Here is a 27,485-nt window from a genome sequence, read left to right on the forward strand (position 1 = left end):
TTGATTGTGATTGATACTTTGGTTTTTGTTCTTGGTGTTCTTTCAGGACTCATAACAGGTACTGTATCAAGTGGTTTAGCTGTACGAGGTGTTGTTGCTTTTGAACGACTTATGTTTGCATACAACATTCTTGAATGTGCTCTTCTGGCAGCACAAAGATCAATTGCACTATTTGATCTTAAACCAGGTGATGCACGTACAACAGCACTTGATGTTGGTCTTGCTGCTGGTGGTCGTAGAGGCATTCCAGGAATTTTTGAAGTCGGCAAACTACTCATACTACCACTATTACTTTGTGACATGAGAGTTCGTTTGCATGATGGATCCATTGAATTTAATAAAGCCTCTGCTTGCTCGGGAAAATGCTCTTTAAAAGTCCAGTATCCCTTTCTTGCAAAAACTCTGGCTTCTGAATCTGAATCAGCAATACTTTTTCCGATACCTTCTTGAAGTGTTTTAACATGTTTTTGTAGTATATTTACTGACCAATTTTGTAAAATTAAACTGAGATATTCACAAGCTGCTCGACGTATATCTTTACTTTTGCTTGATAATGACGTTGCAATTATAGGAATAAAACGTGGACTATGAGTATTCTGAAAAATTATACGCAAAGCAACTGCTCCAGATGTTGCAACAACCTATTAAAAATTGATGAATTAATTTTACTTTTAATAATATATTTGATACATAAATTGTTTAGATAATAACCTTGGCACTATTTTGTAAGAGATTTATTAATGATGCTAATAAGCCCTCAATAAAATTGGCACATTTGTTTTTAAATTGATCACTCAAAAAGGCGAGGGTTATACAGGCTTCTTTAACAACTTGCGATCGCAAATCTGTGCACGCACCGTCCATTGAATTTTGAATTGTTTTAAGTAATTCCATAAATGTTTCATGACTCGTTCCAACTGTCTTTATAATTCCTCTCAATTTTTTTAACTACAAATTGAATAAATTAAAATAATATTATTTTTATATATAGATGAATAAATTTAAGTTAATAAACTTACACTTTCAGTTCTTTGGTTCCAATCTTTCTTATCATCACCAATTGTTTCACGAATAATTTTCATCTGATCTTCTAAATCACGTGAAGAAAATATATTTACTATTGCAACATCATTGAATGCCGCCTCAAATGTTAGCTCATCAACAGCACCAGCTGGACCTATTTTTTTGATTTTTTTTAAATAAATAAATTATAATAATAACAAAGATAATTAAAATAAAAATGTTGATTGTTAAAAGTCATACCCATTGATGATGGTATGACTTTGGTACTCGGTCCAAATTGACTCTTTTTTTGAAGTACACTTTTCGTTCTCTTTAGTGGTACTGACTTTGCGACAAGCTGAAAGAAAATACCAATTAATTAATAAAAAAAATTCAAGTATTAGTTGATTTGTATATCTTTTTTTGTAAAAATACTTACAACTCGATCTGGCTCGTCGAATTCTCGTCCAACTGTGATAAAATTTAAAAATTATTTTAGATAAAATGAATATAAATAATAAAAGAAATAAAAATTATTAGTATATTTACCATCGTTGGACATTGCTGAAGGAAGAAGATCACCATCAGCTTTAACCTGTTCGAATCGTTCAATCAGTAGTTGTAATCTAATTGAGACAAAAAAAAAAAAGGTAGACAATAGAAATAATATGTCGTTATTATCAAGTAATCATGTTAAAAAAAATTAAACATACTTGGCTTGAGGAACGTTGTGTTTACGTTGGAGATCAGCTTTAAATCTTTCTCCAACATGTGTGTATATTTTGACTAGCGTATTAACAGCTGTCTCACGTACTTTTTCATTTGGATCGGATAATACTTTAACTAAACTTGGAATAACAGCTGAAAGTGCCATTTCATCTGCTCCATGTTCATCAAGTGTTGTTGTTAATAATATAAGTGCTTCTTCTCGTAATTTTGTATTTTTATGATTAAAAACTGGATGAAGTCGATCTAAAAGTTGTTGAGGTGTCATACTACCTCTTTCCATTATTTTAAGCAAAACAAGACGAGCTTTTTCACGTGTCACATCTTTACTATCACCTATTATTAAAATCAACAAATATTAATAATTAAAATATTTAATGAAAAATTTAATTAAACAACTAATTACAAACCTAATCGATCAATTGTTGGCTGTATAATTGTTGATATATAAGGTCTAAAATCAGATCCCATTCTATCAGCAATTTGAGTCAATATTTCAAGACCATTTTGAACAATCTGTAACATATTTTTATGTAAGTAAAATTTTATGTTTGATTAATACTCGTTTACAAGTAATACTATATCTCAGTCAATATTATTATTATTATTTTAAACTATATAGTTACGTAAAAAAATCATTGGTATAAACTACAAAAATAAGTCAGAAGGGATAAAAAAAAAATAATCATTTATTGGCAATTGAAGAAATGCTATTTTTCCAAGATGGTGTGAAAGTTTTTATTATTCCATCTTTGAAAATAACCAGAAAATCAAGTTTTTCTAATAAGGCAATGACCATTTATTGTTACACAATGTTTACGATTCACTTTTAATCATCAAAATATATATGTCAATAATGTATATTATTAATTATTTTTACAACTAAGATAATAAATACAATTACCTTGGCATTTCCATTGCTCAGCCATGGAATGACATTATCAATAAATAATCCAATGTCTTGACATTCAATACTATTATCTGAATTACCAAGATAACTTATTAGATTATTGCCAATTGTCATTTTTGTTTTGATGTCACTTGTTGACAATAAAGGCATAAAACCATCCATGTCTCGTGGATTATACGCCATGGTTGTTAAAAAAAATTTATCACCACCACCAACCACCCAAGTATTATTGTAGTATTTTAAATTTAAACCTAAACACAAAAAAAATGTATGTCTTAAATTAATGATGATAATTGTAAATTTTGAAAACAAAATAAAATTAAACAAATCTGACCTGGTGTACTCAATAAATATTTAAGCAAATATTGAATAATGCTGTTTATACCTATTATTTAATTATCATATGATAGAAAATGTTCGGAGGAGGTCATTCTCTGAAATCTGGCCACAACATGTTCCTCGTTATGGTAAACATTAAATTTTCCATTTGCATATATCATTCAGCAGTCAATAATAATTTTTTTTTCACCAATTTTATTATTATTCGAGGTTAGAAATTGTATTTGTCAAATATTCACTTTTTTTATTTTTATTGTTTATTATTAAAAACTAACTTTAGATTATTTATAAATATATATAACAATTTTTTAAACAACAGCTTAAATGACACTCGTTAAAAAAAAAATAAATATTATATATAAATCACTTAGTTATTACACATTTAGAAAAAAAAAAAATCCCAAAAATTTATAAGAATAAATATTAAATTTAGAAAGTATATTTAAAGTTAAAAAAAAAATTAACATAAAAAATTATTCAAGTTTATAATACCTATAAATATTGTCATACACTTCAATTAATAAGTTTTAATTGTTTTTTTTTTTTTTTTAAATTATAAAATTATAAACACAGATAATCTTGGAGTTTCTTATTATTTATTATTTTGGGTTTAACTTATCTTCGAGCCAAACTTGCCGAAAGCACCGCCATTTTGATTGATCGGCGGAGAAAGTGTTCTCTCTCTCTCTGTCACTCCTTAAATTTCCTGAAATTTCCCTTGGAAAAAAAAAAATTGTTTTTGGCGCATGACACTGCGCAATGACAATTAAATTCATCCTAGGACCCCCCGGAGAAATTTCTTAAATCTTTTTTAAAATTTCGTCGAAAAAAAATCGCGTAGAAAAAATTTGGAGAAATGTTTCCATACATTTCCATAGTAAAATGAGATTTCTACAGTTAAAGATGTTTTCGAAAAGATTGGGTCTCTAGTCTTCTTGGATGTTTTATAAACAGAGTAGCTAAAAAGCCAAATTTATTCTACTTTTAAATCTTTGTTTTAATTATTTTTTGCAACAATTATTTTTGTTTTTTAAAATAAATAAATAATAACGATGTTATTGGACTAAGAAGACTTTATTTATTGCCTTGACAGAAAAACAACAGTACAAGTACCATCAGAAACATATATACAATATATTTCATACATATTCTTATTATTATGCGTGTACTTGCGTAACATTAAATGCCGCAAAGGTATGTTAATTTTTAAAATAAATATCAGTGTAAGAAAAATGCCTCATTGACTTGTGAATTATTTCAAGTGTGATTGTTAAATTAATAAAATTGAAAAACAAATTACATAAATAAATAAAAAAACTTAACAAGACAAAATAAAATTTAAAAAATAATAACAAAAAAAAAAAGAAAATATTTGGTTTTTAAAATGATCTAGTTTTAGACCATTTCACGATTGAATGTATAAATTATTTAAAACTAATTTTGAATTTAATAAGTCTATTAAATGCAGCTGCTTATATTGATCTAACAAATAACAAGTAGATATTTACAACTTTTATCTCTATAACAATAAATTAATAATGGAGACTAAAATGATAAACTCTTAATTCAAGTTATTTATGAATCTTCAAGAGTTCAAATAAGCTGCAATTGACTATGTATTTTTAATATTATCTAATTATGAATTTCACGAACCATTAATAATAATAATAATAATTAGCAAATAAATGTAAAATTATTGTGGAATACTGCTAGTTTTGTTGTTGCAATTGATGAAAAAGTGGACATATTTCAACAAGTGGAGTTCCAAGAACTTCTTGGCAAACTTGATTAACATCTGGTTCCATCATCAATGATGCAATTTGATCTTCAGACAGCATATCACCACTAAATTGTTTTAAAATATATTTAATTAAAAAATGTTTAATATTTTTCATTAATTAATCAATTTATTACCTAGCTAAAGAATCACAATCGGAAGTTTCATCATCAGCATTTAGATAGCTCATTGATTTATCGAGTAAAGTACTTGGTGCTTTTTTTCCTCTAAAATCAACTTTTTCAAATGTTTTAACTGGTGAATCAGGATTATCTGAGGCTTTTGGCTCACTAGATCTTCGTTCAGCTAAACTTGATATGTTCAGCATCATCATGCCTTGATTAAGTAAGTCTTTTACACGTTCACTAGTTGTTCCTCCATTCCACAATGTATCAAGAGACTTTCGTCTACTAGAATTACCTGAAAAATTATTTGAATAAAAATTAAAATTGTCATTATTTAAAAAAAATAATTATCTTACATGAACTGGTTTCATCAGAAGAATTTCCTGTGATCCAGCTTGTTAAATTACGATCAAGCTTTCGACGACTTTTCATTGATGAATTTTTTGTACTTTCTGGTTTATCAAAATAATTACTGATGCCAGTTTTAGTCAATGACAATGGCTTAACATATTTTTTACATGTTGCAATATGATTTTCTTCATTTTCAGGTACATTTACTGAATCTGGACTCAATTCATTGTAGAGAATTGAGTCTTCTTCATCGGAATTAAAACCATTTTTTTCACAATCATTTTCACTTGGACTTGTCAATTTTATTTCAGCCCATTCTTCTACATTTATTTGTTCAATAGACTCATCAATTCCATTTTCTTTATTTATACACAATTCATCCTTTTTATTTTTACACTGCGTATTTTTATTTATAGTTTTTTCTTGACAACTTTTGTCCCATGACGACGATGATGATGATGAAGAAGAAGAAATAACATTTCTTGATTTATCACGCTTTATGTATTTTCGGGGTTCAGTTGATGATAGATTGAAACTATTTGTACCAAAACTGTAGTTTGATGTTAGATCAATCTACAATATAACCAAGCATTGATTTCAAATTATAAAATAAGTCTTTTATGTTATTGTTTTCAGTTGCGGGTATACCCCGTAAAGTTATAATAAATTACCTTTGATGTATTCGATACGGCCGTTTTTGGACTCAATTTATCAGGAAGCTCTGGATATTTATCACTGAGATAATCAACACTATCAGCAGAACCAGTTTCACTTGATTCTGGTGTTATTGGAGCATTTTCTTGTTGACCTGTTGATTCGTTGGTAGTGCTACCATCATATCTTCTAGTCTAAATAAGAAAAAAATATTTCCACGTTATTAAACATAAAGAATTTCATCTATTTATTTGAAAAAAAAATATTATTAATAGTATTATTTTACACACCTGATGAATTTCATCACTTATTTTTTCTAAATTTCTTAAAGCTTCAGCATATGTCATCTTTGCTTCTGCTACAGCTCTTTCCAATACACTTACTCTATTTCTTTGGTTTTCTAACATTTGATGAAATTGTGCTTTTGATTCGTAATACGGCCTTGAATATAAATTAATTATTTACAAATATTGTCAATAAAATTTTTTAAGTTAAATAATATAAGCAAAAAAACGTTGATAAAAGCAAAAATTGAAGTAAATAATTAGCTTTTTATTATATTTATAACATAGTAAAAAATTATGCATTCAAAATAAAAATTTTCTACAAAATCTACTTACAAAAATAGCAAGTTGTGTCTATAAACTGTACTGTTTATAAGAAGCAAGTTGCGACGTGCATCCATACTGTCATTGAACATATAAATTAAAAATTTTGCATAAACATCCTAGATGTTACAAAAAAATATAAAAACAAATATATTCAAGTAAACTAAAAACAATAAATAAGAAAAACGATCTGTAGTTATTTTTTTTTTCAAATTATCAATTGAGTATTGTAATCGAAAAAAAAAATATGATAAATAATTAAAATAATAGTTTTCGAAAAAAAAATCATGCTAATAAATACAAAATTTATTTGTCATGATTTTGGTTGATTGTTGTGATAAAAATAAATTAAATTTCATTACCATTCAGGTCATAAGTTAATCAGTATTTAACATAATAATTCACAGAAATAATAGAAATATAAATAGCAATCATGCCAAAGCCATGCACTGAGGTATTTTTTAACTTTTTTTTTTTCAATAAAACAAAATGTTCATTCCAATAATGAAAATAATAGTAAAAAAGTATATGGAAATGGTGTTTTTTTCTTAATGCAAGAAAAATAGTTTGAGAAATACCTCGATTTAGCAATAGCACGTTTAAGTTCAGATTGAAGAATCTTAACATTGTGTTCAGCACTGTGAAAAACAGCTGTCAAATGTCTGTGTTGAGTTTCAGAAAGTACTCGCTCATTTTCAGATTCATTGACACGTTCAGTTGCATGATTTAGCATCTCCTGATTATTATATAAATATAATTTATCTTATATATTATAATTATAAGCTGAAACTTACCTGCCATGCATGATCAAAACATCTTCCCTCCATCCTTAGTCCTTCTTCAGCTAAATAAACCATTTCTTTAGCTGCAGTATGTTGACTATTTGCTCTTTCAAAACGTATTGCTGCTTTTTGTGCTTCTTTTAGTGCCTAAATCGATTTATTATTTTAATTAATAAGAAAAAATAAAATATTTTTCTCTTTTTATATTAATTGATTTGGATACCTCTTTTGCTTTGAAACGTGCATCATAATATGGCTTTGATTTTTCTATACAAGCACCTAATTTTTTACTTAAATTTTCCATTGTTATTGTTGATTCACATAACATCTGGCGGAAGGTCAGTCTTGCTTCCTAAAAACACAATTGTATTAGCTACAATTTTATTATGTATTTAAATATACCTATTATATTTATTTAATATGCTCACGTCTAAATCAACTTCCAATTTATTGATACCGTCTGTTGCAGTATTAAGTCGTTCAAGTTCAATCTGTTATAAAATTAAAATTATAATATATCAATTATGATTTTTTATGTATATTTTTATTGCTATCAATAATAAAAACAATAAGCTGTCAAATTTGACAGGTGTGACACCAACCTGCACCCTGGGATCAACAACATCATCATCAATTTTATCATTTTCTTTGGCAGCTTCTTTTTCCTCGGGTTCACACATATTTTTTCAACTATGGTACAAATTTATTATAGATAAGTTTTATCTACAATAAATAAACTAATTAGTTATATAGGTATTAGGTACTAGGTAGAGTACATAAGTGATAACAGAAAACCCCTTAGTAATATGACGAGAGAAGGATCTCTGAGTGCGCACGCGCCGAGAAAAATTAGGGATTTTTTATATTTCACCAGAGAAAAAAGACTCCAAGGAGGTAATTTCAGGTAATTTATTTTTAAATCTATGTAATTTTTTTAGCAGTACCTAGCTATTAGAGATTTGCTATTCAATTAAAAATATTTGTATATTTAAACACTAACCAAGTTTTTGAATGAAGTACTTGGCTCAAGTCTGTTTTTATCAGTTTTTATACCCCCCCCCCCCAAAAAAACTAGTTGCTTCTGGTAATAGGTGCTTTCTTTTGTGTATTTATTTTTTTTCCTGTTTATTTTCACGCATGCGCAATTGAATGCGCAATCAGCAAAAAGTCAGATTGCAACAGCGTAGGGCATGCGGGGGGACGTTCCAAAAATCACTCGGAAACCCGGACCGGCGCAGTAGATGAAAAAATATAGAGATAAAATAAACTTAAAAGTAACTAGAGGTTACTGTAGATATTGTAAGCAACAAAAACAGCCATATTGCATATGCCATTTACTTTTGTTACTTATTACAGTTGTGAAAAGTATTTTTTATAATTATTATTAATAATTAAACAATAATAATTTATTGTTTTGTGCCTATAAAAATACATGAACAAAAAATCATGTCTACCACAACAAAATATCAAAAATTTTCTATGATCACAATCTTGACCTTCCGAGTTTCCGAGTGATTTTTGGAACGTCCCCCAAGGCTGGATCAGCCATGTTTCAATTTTTATTTTTTAAGCAAGAAGACTAGAAATACAGCCCCCGTACTCAGAGGTTCTCATTAGGGCGTTTTTTTTCCGATGGTGGCGCTTGTGAAGCTTTTCTATGTAAAATCTATATAAAATACTACAGGCGGCAGTCAGCCTGGTTTGAAGCCCGCTGAATTGACCAATCAATCGCCTTCTCGCCACAAAAATGGAAGACTTTATGCGCGCGCGATACAAATTCGTTAAGAAAATTTTCAATTTTTTTTTTAATTTTTCAGAAGTTATCATATTTATTCAACTAGATTTGGTATATTTTATAATGATTCACATACATCAATAATGAAAATTAATTATTTATATTAAATAAATGAATCCAAATAAATACAACACAACTCTATTGTTTGTGGCATCAAAACAACAACAATGAAAATATTATAATTTATTTGTTAAACTGTCTTGGTTTTTATTTTTTGATTTTTATAAACATGCTATATATTTATGGTATTTTACAACAATATAAAAATAGTTGTCAAAACAGTATGTTAGAGAGAGAGGATCTTATAATAGAGATTGCGTGTTAGAAAGAAAAGCAAAACAGCTCGATGGCGCGTTCTTGATTGGTTGAAAAAATAAGGCTGCGCAGAACGCGACGAAAAAAGCATGGACTACTGCCATACCTGTAGTACTTCTACCATGGTAAAATCTATATAAAAAGTTCACAAGCGCCGCCATCGGAAAAAAAAGCCCTAATGAGAACATCCTCTGTGCATTTGCATGCGTTCCGTAGACCGCGTTTTTGGCCATAATCAGAGTATCATAAAATTAAAAATCTTGGAATCCCTAAAAAATAACCAGTCTCATGTATACTTTTTTTTACACCTTTCTATGTATGTATTGTTAATGTTGTGGATGTGGTGCTTACTGAATTTTGTACTGAATAAAATTATTAAAACAATAAATTTGTTAATAACAGTTAACAAAATGAAAAGAAAAATTCCACTTCAAACACATTATCTATTGACTGTGTCGGTAGTAATTTTGTTTTTTGAAAATGAACAGCAACATCGCCAGTTTAAGATCTTGAAGATAACAAAATATAAGTGCTGTCTAACTTACATTTGAGTTATGATAGGTTTTGAAGCATTAACTTTGAAAAGAAATACAATTTACAGGCTAAATAATTGAGATAACAACAATATACACCTACTATTTTAATTGACAATTTTTTTATGCCAAATTATTTTTCTTTATAATACGTTAATTTTTTTTCGGTGTTTACGTTTGCTTATGTTTGTTTACGCATACATAGCATTGACACTACAACGAAATTAAATTCACCATGATAAACCACGCCTATTTTTGGTAGATGGCAGTCCTTACAACGCATGAGGACAACTTGCCTCAAAACCGTGTTCCGTGGCTATCAGTCTACGAACTTAAAATGGCACGAAAATGAAAATTCTAATAATGTTAAAAGTTACTATGATACATCACTATAGCCAAAGAGAAGGCCAGAGATTTATAATAACTTAAAATATTAAGTATCAGTATTTTTTTGAGGTTTAAGTTGACAGAGTTTCTATTTAATCATTTTAAATCTGTCGAATAAATTGGCTAACGTCAAATTTGATCAGATATTTTCAAATGAAAAAAATCAGATCTACCACAACAAAGGATCAAAATATTTCCAAACTCCGTCATTTTGAAGTTCGTACGGACTGGATAGCCACGGAACGCTCCCCATATCGCTATACGGTCGCCGCATAATTGAGGGGCGCTAGTAGTAACACGGTAACGTGCGTGACTTGTATCGCTTTTTTTTTACAATGCGCACAATACAAACATACTCTGACAAACACTAATAGAGCATTATACACATGATCATGGTAGAAATATACAGGTATGTCCATGCCTCGGTCGAAAATAAAAATCTACTGCGCAGGCCATTGGCGGCCATCTTGTTTGCATGTGTGTAAATCTGTGTGTCCGTCATATTATTATTATTGTTATACTATTAATTATTTATGTATGGCATGCTTAAAAGTTACATCAATCATAAATAAAAACTTTAAAAATAATATTTGATAATTCTACGTATTTATAGATATTGCAAAACAATTAGAAATTGAACTTTTATTTTTTTACAAAAAAACAATTTGAAAAATAAAAGAAATTTTTACATATTTAGTTGACAAACTAGAAGTTTGATAAAAGAACGATATAAATATTGCACTGATGCAATACAATGTTTGAGTACATACTTGTACGTACATTTGACTGAGTTTCAATGATCAAATTATAGAAGATAAAAAAAAGAAAAAATAAGTTGAAAAAATATGTAACAAAGCTTAATATGTATTTATTCTTTATTTTTATATAATTAATCATGTGTTTTTTTATTTCAATTTCTCTATTAAGATCATCTTTAATATGTATTTTAATTTATGATTTAAATAAAGTCGCGCCACTTTAGCCAATATGGCAACCGGTGGTCAGCACTTCTCATTGGCTTAAAAAAACGTATGCGCATGGACCTACCTGTATATTTCTACCATGCACATGATGTTTGTTAGAGTATGTTTGTATTGTGCGCATTGTAAAAAAAAAGCGATACCGTGGTACTACTAGCGCCCCTCAATTTTGCGGCGACCATATAGCGATACGGTTTTTATATACAGGCGAGATAGGGAGTAAGTCCTTCTGTATTTCTAGTCTCCTTGTTTTTAAGAATTATTTGTTCGACGCCACTGTTCTCTCATCAAGTTTGCATGACAGGCGCATGTACATGATCATGCGCATTAAAGTGAAAAAAAATAGGTGCGTTCTTTCGTCAATTTTTTATTGACGCATCATGACCGCGCATTTGCGCAAAAGCTGAAAAAGCACGTAAGTTTTTAATTGTTTTTAAGTGTGAGTAACGCACACATGGGTGCATTCCTTTAATAAAAAATTTTTTTTCGTTTTGCAATTTCGCCCTGTAATACCGGCCAAAATTTTATAGGAAAAAGCTGTTTCTTGTAATGGCAGTACTGACACATGACATTATTTTTTTTGGCTACGAATTATTAGATGAATAACTGTTCAATGTTTATATCAAACTGAAATAAATAGAAAATTGACTTGTTGTGATTGTTTGTTATTGTCACATAGGTCGTACGACACATTATCGTAAACTGTAAAGTCTGGAATATGGCATAGAGAATTTTATCACTTTTGTCGTTGTTTCTGTTTCTAGTTTTTAGTCGGTCTTACAGGGCAAAATTGCAGAGCGAAAGAAAATTTTTTTTTAAAGGAATGCACCCCTTACGTTAGGTGTCTTTTGTAGGTGCTTTCGAGTTTATTTTTTTCACTTTAATGCACATGATCACGCACGTGCGTATGGCATGCAAAATTGAGGAGAGAGCAGTGGCGTCGAAACGAATAAGTCTTAAAAAATAAGAATTATAACATGGCTGATCCAACTCTTTATGTCCTACGCTGTTGCAATCTGACTTTTTGCCGACTGCGCATTTAACTGCGCATGCGCGAAAATAAACAGGAAAAAAAATAAATACCCAAAAGAAAGCACCTTGTGTATTTCTTTTTTTTTCACTTCAATGCGCATGATCATGCACATGCGCATATTATGCAAACATGAGGAGAGAACAGTGGCGTCGAACAAATAATTCTTAAAAAATAAAAATTGAAACATGGCTGATCCAGCCCCTCATGTCCTACGCTAGGTGATTTCTTTTGTGTATTTGTTTTTTTTCACTTAAATGCGCATGAACATGCACATGCTTCTTTGTGTAAACTTTCACTTTGAGAGAATCAGTAGCGTCGAACAAATGCAAACTTTTAAGAACATTAAAACATTGATCATGGCTGATCTAGCCCCTCATATCCTACACTGTTGCAAACTGACTTTTTGCTGACTGCGCATTCAATTGCGCATGCGCGAAAATAAACAGGAAAAAAAATAAACACCCAAAAGAAAGCACCTAATGATTTTTGGAACGTCCCTCTATATTTTATGTGTATGATCATGCGCATTAAAGTGAAAAAAAATAAATACACAAAATACAATACACCTTTTGAAACTTTAGGTGCTTTCTTTTGGGTGTTTATTTTGTTTCACTTCAATGCGCATGATCATGCACATGCGTATGTCATGCAAAATTGAGAAGAGAGCAGTGGCGTCGAAACACCCAAAAGAAAGCACCTTTTTACTTGATTCCTCGACTTCTGCGCAAATGCGTGGTCATGATGCACCAACAAAAAATTGAAAAAAGAACGCACCTAATATCTTCTTTTGTTGCTCGATAATTAAATTAAATGATTTAACTCAACGTATGCAGATAATAAACAAACTCTAATTATCATCTCTCTAATTAATTTGAATTATTGATATAATTTTAGTCTCTGGACTCAGCTCTATGTAGTTTTTTTTTGTTTTCATTTTTTACATAGTTATTTACATGTAATGTAAGATATGTATACTCTTATAAACTTGGTTTTACTCACCCCTGTAGTTATTATTTATTTTGAGAGAGAGAGAAACAGTGAATGTGATGACACAATAACATGGCAGCAGTAATAAAAGGTCTCAAAAACAGCCAATAATTAAATATAATTTTGATAAGTTATTATTTTTTTCTTGACTCGTTTTTAATTTATTATTTCAAAATAATTAATTGAATAAACTTACTAGTTTATTTAGTTTCTTGATATATATTTTGTTTTTTAATAACTTATATAGACACTGGTGTAATCTGGAGTAGACTTTTTGATCACCGGCCATTTGTTCATGGTGAAATATCATACTTTGTTCGTGAATTTGAGGTGGGTTAAAATGAAAAAAAATAATAAATGAAATTAATTTTGACACTAAAAATATGGTGAAATAAAATTACAATGTATTCATGTTGTGCCTTGGTGGATCAATATACCTAACTGATTAATTTTTGATTATTATTTTTAATGTTGACAGGAAAAACGAGGAGATAGAGAAGTCGAGAGATTATTTAAAATCCTGGAATATTCATCGGAATTAGATCAAAGTCAAATTGACAGAGCAGAACAACTTGGAGACTGTTATTTACCAAGTCTCAAGGCTAATACTGATGTTGCACTGAGTATGTGCGAGAGAATTTTAGAAAGAGAAAATAAATTTGACAGTGTAAGTTTCAATCATTATGTAATAAAAATTTATTTAACCAATTTATTACTTTAAATATTTATTTATTAGGATATTGAATTAGCTGATAAACGTGAAACAAGAAAAAAACAGTGGGAACAATTTATGAATCATATGAGTGAAAAATGTCGTCAAGTTGATGAGACATTTACTGAAAAAGAAGAAAAATTAACTGAATTTTATATTGATCTGGAGAAAAAACTCCAGAATTAAATCCAAAGAAATAAATCATAAATATACAAGAGGAAAAGAAAAATAGAAAATATGCCAGTTGAACAAATTGAAGAACCATCCATAAAATATGAAGTAACTTCAAAGTTCATTAATTTTGTAAAAAAAAATGTTAAATTAAATGATTTACCAGAAAGCATTAAAGCTTTTATAAAATCAAATGATAAAATATTAGTTATAAAACTTGGTGATATTAATTGGATGGATGGTTATTTAAAAAATTATCGTGATAAATCAAATGATAAAGTATATCTTCATGAATTATTATCGGGTGGTCGTTTAATTTTACCAGAGCCAAAAGTAACACCAAGAAATCCAATATTAGAAGCAAGAGTCCAAAAATTACAGGCACAACAAGACGCCAGAGACTACGAGGCAATGACCAAAGGTGTTGATTCACATAGGAAAAATCTACCAGAAGATACACTTGCATATCAAAGTAATATTTTTTATTATTAAAATAACACAAGCATTCTTTTTTCTATCCAATAATTAATTTGTTGTTTTTGTTTTATAATTATTTACAGTGAAGGAAATCAATCGACATTTAATTGCTGTTGCGCAATTTATATTTTCTGTAATAGCTGGTTTTCTATTTGGCTATATTGGAATTGAATATGGCATTGGACCACAAGATTTTGGATTTAAATTATTATTAGGAATAATATGTGCACTTATTGTTGCACTTGCTGAAATTTATTTTTTGGCTAAAAAACTCAATGAGGAACATTCAGTACCACTTAGACCAGCAATTTACACTAAACCTCATCAAGAATAAAATTATTAAAAGCATTTATCAGATATATTTACTTTAAATTAACAAAAAAAAAACAAAAATGGGTTATCTATTTTGTAGAAAAAAAAGTATATTTATCAATTAATTATAACAAGTTAAACTTGAAATGAAAAATAATAAATGTAATGTTCAGTAATCGCTACTTTCTTTATTGTAAATAAATAAATATAGTATTACCGAATTTTTACATTCCATAAATACAAAATTATAAAAAATACTTGTTATCAATTATTTCAATATTAGACCTTATAAAAATAATTTTTTTTTATTTTTCATCGTCACTGGAATCACTTTGATCTGATGATGGTGTTTTACCATTTTCAGCATTGGTATCACTATCAGAATTATCAGCATCAACTTTAACAGATTCAGAGCCAGATGTTGATTCACTGTCAGACTGACTATCTGAGTCTGAATCTGATGAACTCTCTGATGAACTTGAACGAAGTGATGCTTCTTTTTCAGCCATTATTTCTTTAAATTGTCGAACAGTTATTTTTCTTGGCATTATTTCTTTAAGAAATTCTAGAGTCTCATTTGTTTGTACAACTTCTGCTAAATGTTTATAATCAAGACTTTGACATTTGTTTGCTTCTGTATGAGCATCTTCAGCCAAGTAATGAATAAACATTTCCTGAATAAAATTAAATGTAAAGTTAATCATAAAATAAGTAACAATGATTAAACATTATTTAAATTACATGATAGATATATTTTCTAAAATCTTACTGTTGCTTTTGTTACAAGAAAAAGACCATCTTGAGCAATTGAATCAACGTGAGGTGAACTCTTCATAATTGTTTTGACTCTTGACATGGGTAAACGAAGTTCCTTCAATTTTGGTGTTGTTGGTTGTGATGCCATGTTGATTTTGTTATTTTATTAACTGTTTATTGTTTTCTAAAAAACGTAGACAAAACAGTAATTAAAAATTAAAAACATTTAATAAATAGAATAACAAAATTGTATATTTTTAAAAATAGTTTACCACTTCAACTGGATTATTCGAAATAATGTTTATAGTTGGCACGTTATTTATATTTTTATTTTGACTTTGATAAACACATTTAAACTATATTTTATAAATTGTATAAATATTCATAAATTTTTAGAGGTAATCGGGACGGAATGTACACCTAAGAGATAATTATTTTTTGATTAAATGTATAAGTTATTAATTACTTAATTTTAACACTATTTTTTTGAATGTTTGTTAATTTTGGTTAGTTTTTTTTTCTTTATTTTTTAATTTAATGTTTTTGTTAGTTTGGTAATGTCATCTTGGTGTCATCTTGGTACAAAAATGTATGAGTCGATAAAGTGATAAAATATATGAGTCGATAAAGTAGAAGCAGAAGTTTTTTGTGAAAACACACTATATATAAATTAAAAAAATTTCACACGGAATTCGCATGCAGAAAAAATTCAAACTAAGTTGATCGTAAAAAGGCTGAAAGTTCTTCAACAAAAAGTTTAATAATCCGAACAACAACAACAACAATAAACACTAATAAATAAATAACAAGATTACTACAATGAAAATTTACCGTAGAAAAACAAACAGGTAATCATTAGTAAAATAACAGTATTTTCAGTAAAATGATGTGTGTCATCTTTTTTTTTTTAATAATCAATTCTGAATGCGTTTCAAGCAATCTCGTATATTATATACCTGCAAGGTTATCGGTCAGTTATCATCTCTTTTTCAACGTAATCGATTGGAAAATATGCAATTCAACAATATGCGGAGAAAATCAGTGTAATTCGGAGAAAATCGGATCAATACGAAGAAAATCGGAGGAAATCCGAGAAAATCGGAGAAAAACAAAAAAATATCATAGAAAATCGGAGAAATCATTTTCACCAGGAAGTGCAGCATCATTTAGAGAAAGATTTTCAAGAAAGTACTGACGATGTATGGTCCAACATGCTCCAGATCAGGCGTAATAGAATCTTTGTTTCAATAATAATAAATAATATTAGAAAAAAAAAATCATAAAGATTGTAAAAATTATATTAATTTGTATTATTATTATTTTCATCTTGTTGAAGATTAAATGATGATTTATTTTTGTATACCTTGAACTTATGTCATTTTACAATATGATTGAAATAAGACGTGTGTTGAACATATGTCTTTGTGCAATGAGGACAATGTAATGGGATTCTGTCATCATTACTTAGCTCGTCATAATGTTCCCGTTCATGGCGATGAATAGTTTTTTCATCCATCATTTGCTTAAAACATATTGAGCAGGTATTGTCACGTTCGTGGAATGCAAAGTGCTCTTTTTGTTCTGTCAAATTAATTGATAATGTACTATAAAAACACTTAACTGTTTTAATCGGAGAATCTTAAGTTGATGCTCAAGGCACCGAATAATCTGAAAAATAAATATAAAAATAAATATACAACAAGTTTGTTTTAATTTTTTTTCTCGATTGTGGATTTGCTACTAGAGGCTGTAGGATTTGGTACTTGGGACATCGGTGAAACTGTGCTCGGTTTCGTCTCTTAAATCTGGCCCCACAGCTTTTTTTCACAAATCCACTAAGATTTACAGGTGTTATTTTGATATGACTTCAAATGCACTGTTAAATTATATTTTTTAATGTTCATGTTCATGGAGATGGATATTTTCTTCATCATCCATTTTTTTGAAACACAATGAACAGTTGCCATGAATAGCGTGCTCGGCCCAGTGTGATTGGCGTGTTTCCAAGACGATTAGTTTTGTGCAATAAAAACTTTTATATATACGTTTATAATTTTTAGTTAAAATTTCTCTCAGTGTAAGAAAAAATTACAAAGCGAATAGTAAAAACTGCGTTCCTCCGATTATTTGTACGAATTATTCGTATATTGATAAATAATTATTACAATAAAGTTATGTAAAAAATTTGGCCATTGACTATATACAACACTAAGCCATAAAAATTACATAATTTTATTGTAATTTCTCTTTAAAAAAAATGACTAAATTCACGATACTCACAAGTAAATTCTAGCAGATTGAGAATTTACGCACTACCGGTTTTAGAATTTACTATATTTTATTATAAATTTTATTTAAAAGTTGGACATTTTTTGTGCTAAGTTCGGCAGTTTGTGCTAGATTCACGGAGAATAGAAATCAATTCCCGGCAACATTTTTTCTTTTCTGTTTACACGCTCAAAACTCGAAAACTAATGATAAATAGAAAAATTCATTCTGATAAATTGTTTAGAAATAAATTACCAACAATAAACCTCGTTTAACCCCTATACCTAGCTTCAACAGATAAGGCTGTAGAAATGCTTGAAAGTACATGACAATTCAATCATTTGTTCAATCAGTCGGCCATCTTTGTATTATTTCGCCCCACAACCAGAATTATTACAAAGCGATATAAAAATATTTAAGTTCTATGCTAACTTTTATATGTGCATGATAAATTTTATTATATATATTAGAATATTTATTAAATTGTTCAGTATTTTTATTCGAACTTATAATATTTTTTTTATCGTTTCCACAAACATCCTGAGGAACAAATTTAGTATATCTTTATATACCTTTATATATTCACATATAACTTTATAAAATTTTATAAAATTTTATATAATTTTATATAATTATATAAAAATTTGAAGAATTTTTAAACTCTCTATATATAATTATATACAACTTTATAAGGTTATATACAGCTATATATAATTTTATAAAGTTATATATAAATGTGTACAAAGTTGTGAACGATTTTGTAAGTATATATAATTATATAAAGCTATATATTTCTATATGTAGCTGTATAAAGTTTCATATAGTTTTATAAAAGTATATAAACTTGTATATGAATATACGAAGATATTTTTACCCAAGGAACGATCGTTTTAAAGGTATATAAAGTTATATATAGTTATACCCGCATGGAAAAATATATATCCGATAAATATATCCGAAAATATATTGAAATTATAACCAAATTATAGTTATTTGGCCTAAAGTTATATGTGTTAACTATATCCACATAATATATTTTTAATATATATCTCATAATATATTTTTGAGATATAGCTGTTTTATATTTTGTGTTTATCGATTTTTAAAAATATTAAAAATATAATTCTGTATATATCCAGAATATATTCGACATGGATATATATTAAAAAATATATTCATAGAATATATCTCTCATTATAATCAATATACATTCGTAGGATATAATCAAAAAGTTATGACTGAAAAAATGTATTTATATTATAGTTTCTGGATATATTCTTGCAAGATATATTCTAAAGGCCAAATAGATATATTTTCCAGTTATATTTTTTTCCATGCGGGTATATACAATTGTATGAAGATATATACAATTGTATATGACTATATATAACTTTATATACCTTTATACACACAGAGAAGGATATGTTAACAGTTAACATATCCTGTTTAATGTTAACATATGCCATGTTAAAATGGGTGGTGGCTGATAAGTTTACATCAAAGATATATATATTAACATTAAACATACGTATCTTAATAGTTAATATGCGTATGTTAACTATTAAGATATCTGTCATATCTGTAATTGACACAATTTGAAGGTTAGGCTGATAGTTGAAGACATTTACGTATTATGTAAATATGAAAATTGAATGTAAAATTAAGAATGAATTTACAAAAAAACTAAATTTAAATAAATTTATGACAACACGAGTACATATTATATTATATTACAATTAGAATAGTATCACAATATAATGTCAAAAAAAAAAGATGACAAGAAGTAGACTGGCGCATCAAAATATTTGGCCGCGTAAAGATACGTATGTTAACTATAAACATACGTATGTTAACAGTTAAGATATCTATGTTTATTGTTAATATATATATCTTAACATTAAACTTTTGTATGTTTAATGTAAACATATTGGTATGTTAACTGTTAACTTATCCTTCTCTGAGTGTAAGGTTATATAGAGCTATATATAGCAGCAGTGCCGTAACAAGGGGTGGGCAAGAGGGGCAACTGCCCAGGGCGCAGTGTAATGGGGGGCGCACTTAGAGGCGCGTTACGAGAAAAAAAATATTTTTTTTTAAACAATTAAAAAAAAAAAAATTATATTTTCAGGAAATAAATTGACTACTGTCATTTATGATCATTCGGATATTAAATAAACATGATTGTCTTTCTAAATTTAAAGATAATCGTCCTTATAATTGTTATTTTTCGTTTAGAGACACTCGTCCTAAAACAATATTCAAAATGCAAAATAAAACGTAAAATAAAAAATACTTAATAATTTCGATTGAAATTTTTTTTTTGTTTCATCTGACAACGGCCAAGACACGATCCTCTATACTCTAAAATTCTACCTAATTTTACTTATTACTAACATCGTATTTTAACCGACTTAATCACGAACGCAAGTTAAAATAATGGACCGATTTTTATTCTACTTGTATTGACTATATATAAAGGTTTGCCTATCATTTTTATTGACATAAATTTAGATGATTATGGCAAATGGCTGAGAAATTAATTCAGATTACGAATTTATTTATTTGGTCACATCCTTTTCCTATCAACATTTCCCACAATTGATTACTGAAAAAGCTGTTGGCAAATGTTGCTAAGGAAAGGATGTAACCAAATGAAATGATTTATAATCTAGATTAATTCCACAGCCATTTGACACAATAATTTTGATTTGATATATAAAATAATGCTGGGGAAATAATCTAGATTATGAATTAACTTATTTGGTGACATACTTTCCTCAGCTAATTTTGCCGTAATTATTTCATTGAAAAGCTATTGGCAAATGTTGCTAAGGGAATAATGTAACCAAATAAATTCACCTCAGTCTAAATTAATTCCCAGCAATATTTTCTATATTAAATTAAACCTATTGTGCTAAATGGCTGAGGAATTGATCTGGATTTTCAATTAATTTATTTAGTTACATCCTTTCTTTAGCAATATTTGTCAAAAGCTTTTCAATGAGTTAATTATGGCAAATGTTTCTAAGGGAAAGAATGAAACAAAATAAAATGACTATTAGTTTAGATTTATTCCTCAGCCATTTGACACAGAAATTTTTATTTAATATAAAAAATATTGCTGAGAAATTAATCTAGATTTCAATTATTAGTTTGGTTACATCCTTTCCTTTAGAAACCTTGCCATAATTAATTAATCAAAAGCTATAGGCAACTGTTGCTAAGAAATGGATGTAACCAAATAAATCATTTCATAATCTAGATTAATTCTCTGCAATATTTTTATAATAAAATAAAATCATTGAGCCAAATTGATTGTATCTTCAATAGACTTCGATAATATCATAGATGAATTTTTCAGTGACAACGCCAGAAGACAAAAACCGTTTTGGTTTTGTAATGATTCATTCTTCATCTTTATCACTTCTAAAATATTTTGTCTTTAATATTATTATTCACAACAATTTTTATGTAAAAAAAAAAAAATAATTTCAATATATTCTGGCGGTTTTGCTTGTTATATTTATTATTGTTAAATACACCTAACAAATGATGTCTTTTTTATATATTATATCAATAAAAATAGGGCGCAAAATATAATTTTGCCCACGGCGCAAAAATTCCTTGTTACGGCACTGTATAGCAGTATAAATAAGTTTTATACATGTACAGTTTTATATAATTATATTAACCTTTATAGAACATAATATTTATAAATTAGTGAACCAAAGTTACAAATAATAATATAGAGCGAGTTCATATATTCGCTGGCTTCTTTAATTGGTGTTCTATTCGAATTCCAACAGCATCATGAACGAAAAATGATAGGTTACTATCGAAAAAAAGGTCAATAAGTATAATGAGCTTGGGAGTTCATGATCGAAAGTTACGTATCCGCTCCAATATGCCAGAGTGAGTTCACTCAACAAAGTACCCGCAACGTCTTTTATAATGAATCAAGTGCAGTCGCAGATATAAAATGAGTATCTTCAAATATCATTTTCAATATTTTTAGTTTAGACATACGTGCGAAAATGCATTGTCTAAAGTTCTTGTACTACAATAGTCGAATTTCAACCAAAGTTTTACGAGATTCGGACAAGATTTAATAATAAAAGGCATTATGAGAGAACAATTACAGGCTACCAAGTCTAAATCTGTTAAATAAAGACCACAATTATGAAGTAGCGATTTTACAAAAAGTGATGCATTAGTTTTTTTAAATCGCTCGAAAATATTTCGATGAGTACGATATTGCCAATGAATAAATTTAAGTTGTTTGACTCTGCATCAAGTATACTATGAATTCCACTGTTTGCATACTAAAAAATTAATCAATTACAAATATATTATATATGACGATTACTAAATAATTTTTTTGGTTAAATAATTGATGTGTTATAAAAAATATCATACACTGAAAAAAAAATTTTCTATTTATAAGACAAAAAGTTCTTAAGAATAGAAGTTTTCTTGAAAATGTATTTGATTAAGATAAAATTGACTGGATTAAGACAAAGACCATAACCAAATCAAAATTTTCTTGAAACATGAAAAAAAAGTCTTGGTTCAAGACGAACTGTTCATGTTTTTAGAAGTATACTTCTTGGATTATGGATAAATGTGTCTTGGATCGAGACGAACTGTTCATGTTTTTAGAAGTATGCTTCTTGGATTATGGATAAATGTGTCTTGGATCAAGACATATTGTTCATGTTTTTAGAAGTATTCTTCTTGAATTATGAATCGATATCCCGAGTGGAAATTTCAGTCCGATTCGGATCCAGGACGGATCCAGTTCACCTGATTACATATCCAAATCGGATCAGGCTGGCCGGATCCGATTCGGACTGAAAATGTAACGCCGGCTAGGCTCCGAATCGGATCCCCAAACCGGATCGGTTACAATAAAGACACCGTGGCTAAAATCGGATACCAAATTATGTATCCAAATTACATTTAAATCGGATCCGATTTATTAAACGGATCCGATTTTACATCCAAAACGGATCCGATTTTATTATCCAAATTGGATCCGATTTACATCCAAATCGGATCCGATTTATATTTGAACCGGATCCGAATTTTGTTTATAAAAAATTTAATTAAAAAAAATATATTTGCTTTTTTCAATTATTTTTAACAATCATTATTAACAATATTTTATCTTATAAAATTCAACCTAAACTAAACTAAAATTCCGGTTTTGTATATCGATCTCGGGGCTATTCTGTTCAAAGTCGGCAACTCTATCCTATTGACCACGGCGGCGTACGTGGAATCCATAAAATCAAAAGTCCTTTACAAGTGTAGAAAGTTATTTCAAAATTACAATAGAAAAACTTGATATGATTAATACTATATATATGCAACAATGTATTTATTATTATCAAAAAATAAAATGACATTCTGAAATTAATTTTTTTTTTTTTTTTCAAATACTTCTAAGTTGGATCCGTTTCAAATCAGGGAAACCGGATCCGGCTTACCTTAGCCAAGCCTGACCAAATCCGGAAGTTAACTTTGACAAAAAAAACAAACTTCAATTAAAGTCCGGCATTCCGGATCCGATTCGGATCAGGATAGAGTAAGGAAAACCAGATCCGGTTAGCCTTAGCCAAACCTGACCGAACCCGGAGATAACTTTGAAAAGAAAAATAAAGTCCGATTAAAGTCCAGCAATCTGGATCCGATTCGGATCAGGAAAGAGTAAGGAAAGCCGGATCCGGATAGCCTTAGCCAAACCTGACTGAACCCGGAGATAACTTTGAAAAAAAAAATAAGGTCCGATTAAAGTCCGGCGATCTGGATCCGATTCGGATCAGGATAGAGTAAGGAAAACCGGATCCGGTTAGTCTTAGCCAAACCTGACCGAACCCGGAGATAACTTTGAAAAGAAAAATAAAGTCCGATTAAAGTCCAGCAATCTGATCTAATTCGACTGTAAAGATATGAAAGCCGATCCAAGTTAGTTTTAGCCAAACCTGACTGAACCCGAGATAACTTTGAAAAAAAAAAATAATGTCCGATTAAAGTCCGGCAATCTGGATCCGATTCGATCAGAAAGAGTAAGCCGGATCCGGTTAGCCTTAGCCATAACGGATCCGAAAAATGTCAGGAAACCCATCTGATTGTTCCTAGCCATACTGGATCCGATTCGGATCAGGATCCGGCCAAGCCGGATTCAATTTCCACTCGGGATACTTCTAAAAACATGAACAGTTTGTCTCGATCCAAGACACATTTATCCATAATCCAAAAAGCATACTTCTAAAAACATGAACAGTTTGTCTTGAACCGAGACACATTTATCCATAATCCAAGAAGCATACTTCTAAAAACATGGACAGTTCGTCTCGATCCAAGACACATTTATCCATAATCCAAGAACTATACTTCTAAAAACATGAACAGTTTGTCTCGGTCCAAGACGCATTTGTTCATGATCCAAGAAGTATACTTCTAAAAACATGAACAGTTCGTCTGTTTAAAGACTTTTCGTTTCAAGAAAAATTTTTATTGGAAGTCTTTGTTTTAATCCAAATCAACTTTATCTTAATCCAAATACATTTTTTTTCAAGAAGAAAACTTCTATCAGATAGAATTTTTTTTTTTCAGTGTGGAAATAAGAAAAATTAAAATTGAAAAATTGAAAAAAAAAAAAATACAGTCGTCGATAAAATTAAAAAATACATGTTTTTCTCCAAATAAACTTTTTTATATGATAATTAGTTTATAGGATAAAAAATAAAAACGAAATTTTTTTTTTTGACAAAAATACTTTTTTTTAATCATGTAACTCGAGACAACTTCTTTAAAAAGTAATAAATCGACTTGAAATTTTGACTGTATCTTCATTATAAGCTACCAATTGCAACAGTATAATAAAAAAACTCATTTATTGTCCTTTTCGCGTTGACTATTGACGACATAGATAAGGAACTAGAAGGAAAAAACGGACTGGGAGGCACGTGGATTGGAGGAAAGAAAATAACTGTACTAAAATACGCGGATGACGTAGTTTTACTTGCGGAAAATGCGGGTGATCTACAAAAAATGCTGATAACTTTGGGTAAATGGGCGGAGAAAAATAAACTGGAGGTCAACACAAAAAAAACAAAAGTTATGATTTTTAAAAAAGGGAGGGGGAAGAAAAATGAGAAGGAAAAATTCACTTATAAAGGGGAAGAAATCGAAATTGTCAAAAGGTTCAAATACCTGGGGTTCAACTTCACGGTAGGGGGCAGCCTAAGGGAACATGTGAAAGCCACAGTGGGGAGAATTCAAAAGACAATAAACACTACATGGGGGGTATGTAAGAGAGGGAAAATACATAAACTAAAAGACAAATTATACCTAATGAATGCAATCTCCAGAGCAGGTTTCCTGTACGGGGTAGAAATATGGGGATGGGATCAATGGGAAGAGATGCTAAAAATGCAAGGGAGATACTCTAAGATGGCACTAGGCGTAGCTAGGAATACTCCGAATTATCTTTGGAAAAGGGAAACGGGACAAATCGATCTAAGAATTTTGGCAGGGAAAAGAGCGGTGACAAATATGATTAAGGTAGCGGGAATGGAGATGGACAGACTTCTTAAAATATGTCAAAACGAAATACTAAGAGGTATTTTTAACAATAACCCCACAATTTGGGGGAGAAAGATAAAGGTAATATGTAAAAAATTAGGCCTGTTGGATAAGCTTAAAGAAATCAGGGAGGGGGAAGATCTACATGAAATCAAGAAAATAGGGGAAGAGGGGTTATTTAAATGGATGAAAGAGGACATGGAAAATGACTGGAAGCTAGTCAACCAGTCATCGTATTGTCCTTACTACAAAGAAATAGAGCAGGTTCCGAGCACGAAACCACCGGAATATCTAGATAAAGAAGATAGCCAGGAATAAGAAAAGGCAATCTGGACAAAAATTAGGTTAGGGAACGTATGCAAAGATGGGAAGAAGGGATACTCGAACTGGGATTGTAGGGTCTGCGGGAAAGAAAGGGAAACTTTAACTCACGTTATCTCGTGTAAGGATCTGATCCAAACAATTAAAGGGAAGTGGGTAACCGAATTAATGGAATGGAAAGGGGGGAAAACAGGTCAGACACTGAGAGGTCGTCTGATTCGCGCATTGCGTGGGTCACCAGTGAGGGCCCTATGTGTACTGTTCGCCAAACTGGGGAACCATGGAAAAAACACAATAACGCGAAAGCAATAGCAACCTCCCCATTTCCTCATGCGATATCATTGCATGCAACAAGCGGGGGAAGTGCCAATAGGAAATAATTTAAGGCAGTATGTAAATCCCAAGGTAGGATAATTCTTTGGGTTCAAAAAGGCACCCTTGTAACCATCGAAGTCTGTAGATTAGACGGCTGGGATCAGGTTGTCGCATGACTCAGTGCGCATGCGTGGTCAGCCATGTTTGATTCCATTCCCCACTACTAATGTTCACCACATAATGTAAACAAACAATGTATGGCATGTCAAAAAAATTTCAACATCAAAATTTAATCATTTATTTATTGAATCCTATATAAAAAAGAACAAGGTACTAATAGCTAACTTCATGTGTCGCACCTTTATTCGTGATTCTATTGGCTGACGCTGTCGACACATTCATTTTCATTAGCTCACACACACATACACGTTATACGTTCGATACATTCAATAAATCGATATATTTAAAATAGTGGTTAAGTTAATTTAATATGCAATTTAAGAGCTGCGTGAACCTGGCACCCCACTTTATCGTAGAGACTTGTAGTATGGCTCATTTTGAAGGTCTTAATTTGTAGTAATTTGTAGTGAAAAGGGTTTAATTTGTAGTTCAAAAATTAAGGGTGAAAAGGTTAAAAAGGTAATTTCTTCAAAAATTGACTTAGAGCGATGAGAGTAGGGCCAAAACGTTCGTTGAATTTGTAGTAATTTGTAGTAAAAAGAGTTTAATTTGTAGTTCAAAAATTAGGTGTGAAAAAAGGGTTAAAAATGTAATTTCGCAGAAAATTGAAGAAAAATAGTAATGAAGGTCAAATAGCTTTCTTAGAATTTGTAGTAATTGTAGTGAACAAATTTTAATTTGAGTTGAAAAATAATGACACAAAAATTTTTTTTTGGAGCAATAATCATGATAAAATTGCATAATCTTTTTGTTGACAACCAGAAAAACATGAGTAAAATAAATGGAGAAAAAATCGTAAAAAATATAAATATATTTTTACTAAACCAGTTTCCCAAAAAAAAAAAAGTCAAAAAAGTGGAAAAAATTTTACCTTATATTGAATACTAAATAACTTTTTTATTTATTGACCAAAAAAAAAACTAAAATATTGGATAGATAGGAAAACATCCTAGCTAATTTGTAGTGAAGAAATTAGAATTTGTAGTTGAACCATTTGTCCGGAAAAATTATTTCTCTGACATATTCCCTTAATAAATTATTGCGTAACTTTCTTATTTATTGACCAAAATTCAAACTAA

The 27,485-nt window shown here is 29.5% G+C and overlaps 5 protein-coding genes across 7 annotated transcripts in view; 2 read left to right on the forward strand and 3 right to left on the reverse strand.

Annotated features, from left to right (window-relative positions):
• The window catches only part of LOC122850930 (CLIP-associating protein-like), a 4,203-nt gene extending 906 nt beyond the window's left edge, over nucleotides 1-3,297 (reverse strand). The window contains exons 1-10 of the mRNA XM_044149979.1: nucleotides 3,024-3,297; nucleotides 2,633-2,889; nucleotides 2,139-2,244; nucleotides 1,716-2,064; nucleotides 1,552-1,628; nucleotides 1,442-1,473; nucleotides 1,264-1,360; nucleotides 1,020-1,177; nucleotides 712-948; nucleotides 18-641 (exon numbers count right to left, since the gene is read on the reverse strand). Of these exons, the coding sequence (XP_044005914.1) occupies nucleotides 18-641; nucleotides 712-948; nucleotides 1,020-1,177; nucleotides 1,264-1,360; nucleotides 1,442-1,473; nucleotides 1,552-1,628; nucleotides 1,716-2,064; nucleotides 2,139-2,244; nucleotides 2,633-2,821 (1,869 nt within the window). The 5' untranslated portion in view covers nucleotides 2,822-2,889; nucleotides 3,024-3,297. The remainder of the gene's footprint in view (nucleotides 1-17; nucleotides 642-711; nucleotides 949-1,019; nucleotides 1,178-1,263; nucleotides 1,361-1,441; nucleotides 1,474-1,551; nucleotides 1,629-1,715; nucleotides 2,065-2,138; nucleotides 2,245-2,632; nucleotides 2,890-3,023) is intronic.
• A 738-nt stretch (nucleotides 3,298-4,035) lies between these two features.
• LOC122852028 (SH3 domain-binding protein 5-like) lies at nucleotides 4,036-8,082 on the reverse strand. Of its 3 annotated transcripts, XM_044151582.1 has the most exons (11): nucleotides 7,877-8,072; nucleotides 7,703-7,765; nucleotides 7,498-7,626; nucleotides 7,287-7,421; nucleotides 7,071-7,228; nucleotides 6,505-6,570; nucleotides 6,175-6,325; nucleotides 5,902-6,078; nucleotides 5,236-5,803; nucleotides 4,892-5,174; nucleotides 4,042-4,822 (listed from the first exon to the last, which is right to left on the reverse strand). In XM_044151582.1, the coding sequence occupies exons 1-11, from the start codon at nucleotides 7,952-7,954 to the stop codon at nucleotides 4,687-4,689; spliced, it is 1,944 nt and encodes a 647-aa protein (XP_044007517.1). In that variant the 5' UTR covers nucleotides 7,955-8,072; the 3' UTR covers nucleotides 4,042-4,686. The 3 variants fall into 3 exon arrangements, with proteins under 3 accessions (XP_044007518.1, XP_044007517.1, XP_044007519.1); XM_044151583.1 differs by lacking the exon at nucleotides 6,505-6,570 and having other exon boundaries at nucleotides 4,036-4,822; nucleotides 7,877-8,082; XM_044151584.1 differs by lacking the exon at nucleotides 7,071-7,228 and having other exon boundaries at nucleotides 6,505-6,611.
• A 5,251-nt stretch (nucleotides 8,083-13,333) lies between these two features.
• On the forward strand, nucleotides 13,334-14,226 carry LOC122852032 (biogenesis of lysosome-related organelles complex 1 subunit 5-like). The gene is made up of 4 exons (XM_044151587.1): nucleotides 13,334-13,395; nucleotides 13,552-13,634; nucleotides 13,783-13,971; nucleotides 14,041-14,226. The coding sequence occupies exons 1-4, from the start codon at nucleotides 13,377-13,379 to the stop codon at nucleotides 14,200-14,202; spliced, it is 453 nt and encodes a 150-aa protein (XP_044007522.1). The 5' UTR covers nucleotides 13,334-13,376; the 3' UTR covers nucleotides 14,203-14,226.
• Nucleotides 14,227-14,253: 27 nt separating this feature from the next.
• On the forward strand, nucleotides 14,254-15,040 carry LOC122852029 (transmembrane protein 199-like). Its single transcript, XM_044151585.1, has 2 exons — nucleotides 14,254-14,659; nucleotides 14,748-15,040. The coding sequence occupies exons 1-2, from the start codon at nucleotides 14,254-14,256 to the stop codon at nucleotides 14,996-14,998; spliced, it is 657 nt and encodes a 218-aa protein (XP_044007520.1). The 3' UTR covers nucleotides 14,999-15,040.
• A 174-nt stretch (nucleotides 15,041-15,214) lies between these two features.
• Nucleotides 15,215-16,243, reverse strand: LOC122852030 (chromatin accessibility complex 16kD protein-like). Its single transcript, XM_044151586.1, has 3 exons — nucleotides 16,005-16,243; nucleotides 15,746-15,916; nucleotides 15,215-15,650 (listed from the first exon to the last, which is right to left on the reverse strand). Exons 2-3 carry the CDS (start codon nucleotides 15,878-15,880, stop codon nucleotides 15,282-15,284), a joined length of 504 nt encoding a protein of 167 aa, XP_044007521.1. The 5' UTR covers nucleotides 15,881-15,916; nucleotides 16,005-16,243; the 3' UTR covers nucleotides 15,215-15,281.
• Between the last annotated feature and the right edge of the window lie 11,242 nt (nucleotides 16,244-27,485).

The sequence above is a fragment of the Aphidius gifuensis genome, linkage group LG3 (assembly GCF_014905175.1).
Source record: "Aphidius gifuensis isolate YNYX2018 linkage group LG3, ASM1490517v1, whole genome shotgun sequence".
NCBI classification, from domain to species: Eukaryota; Metazoa; Arthropoda; class Insecta; order Hymenoptera; family Braconidae; genus Aphidius; species Aphidius gifuensis.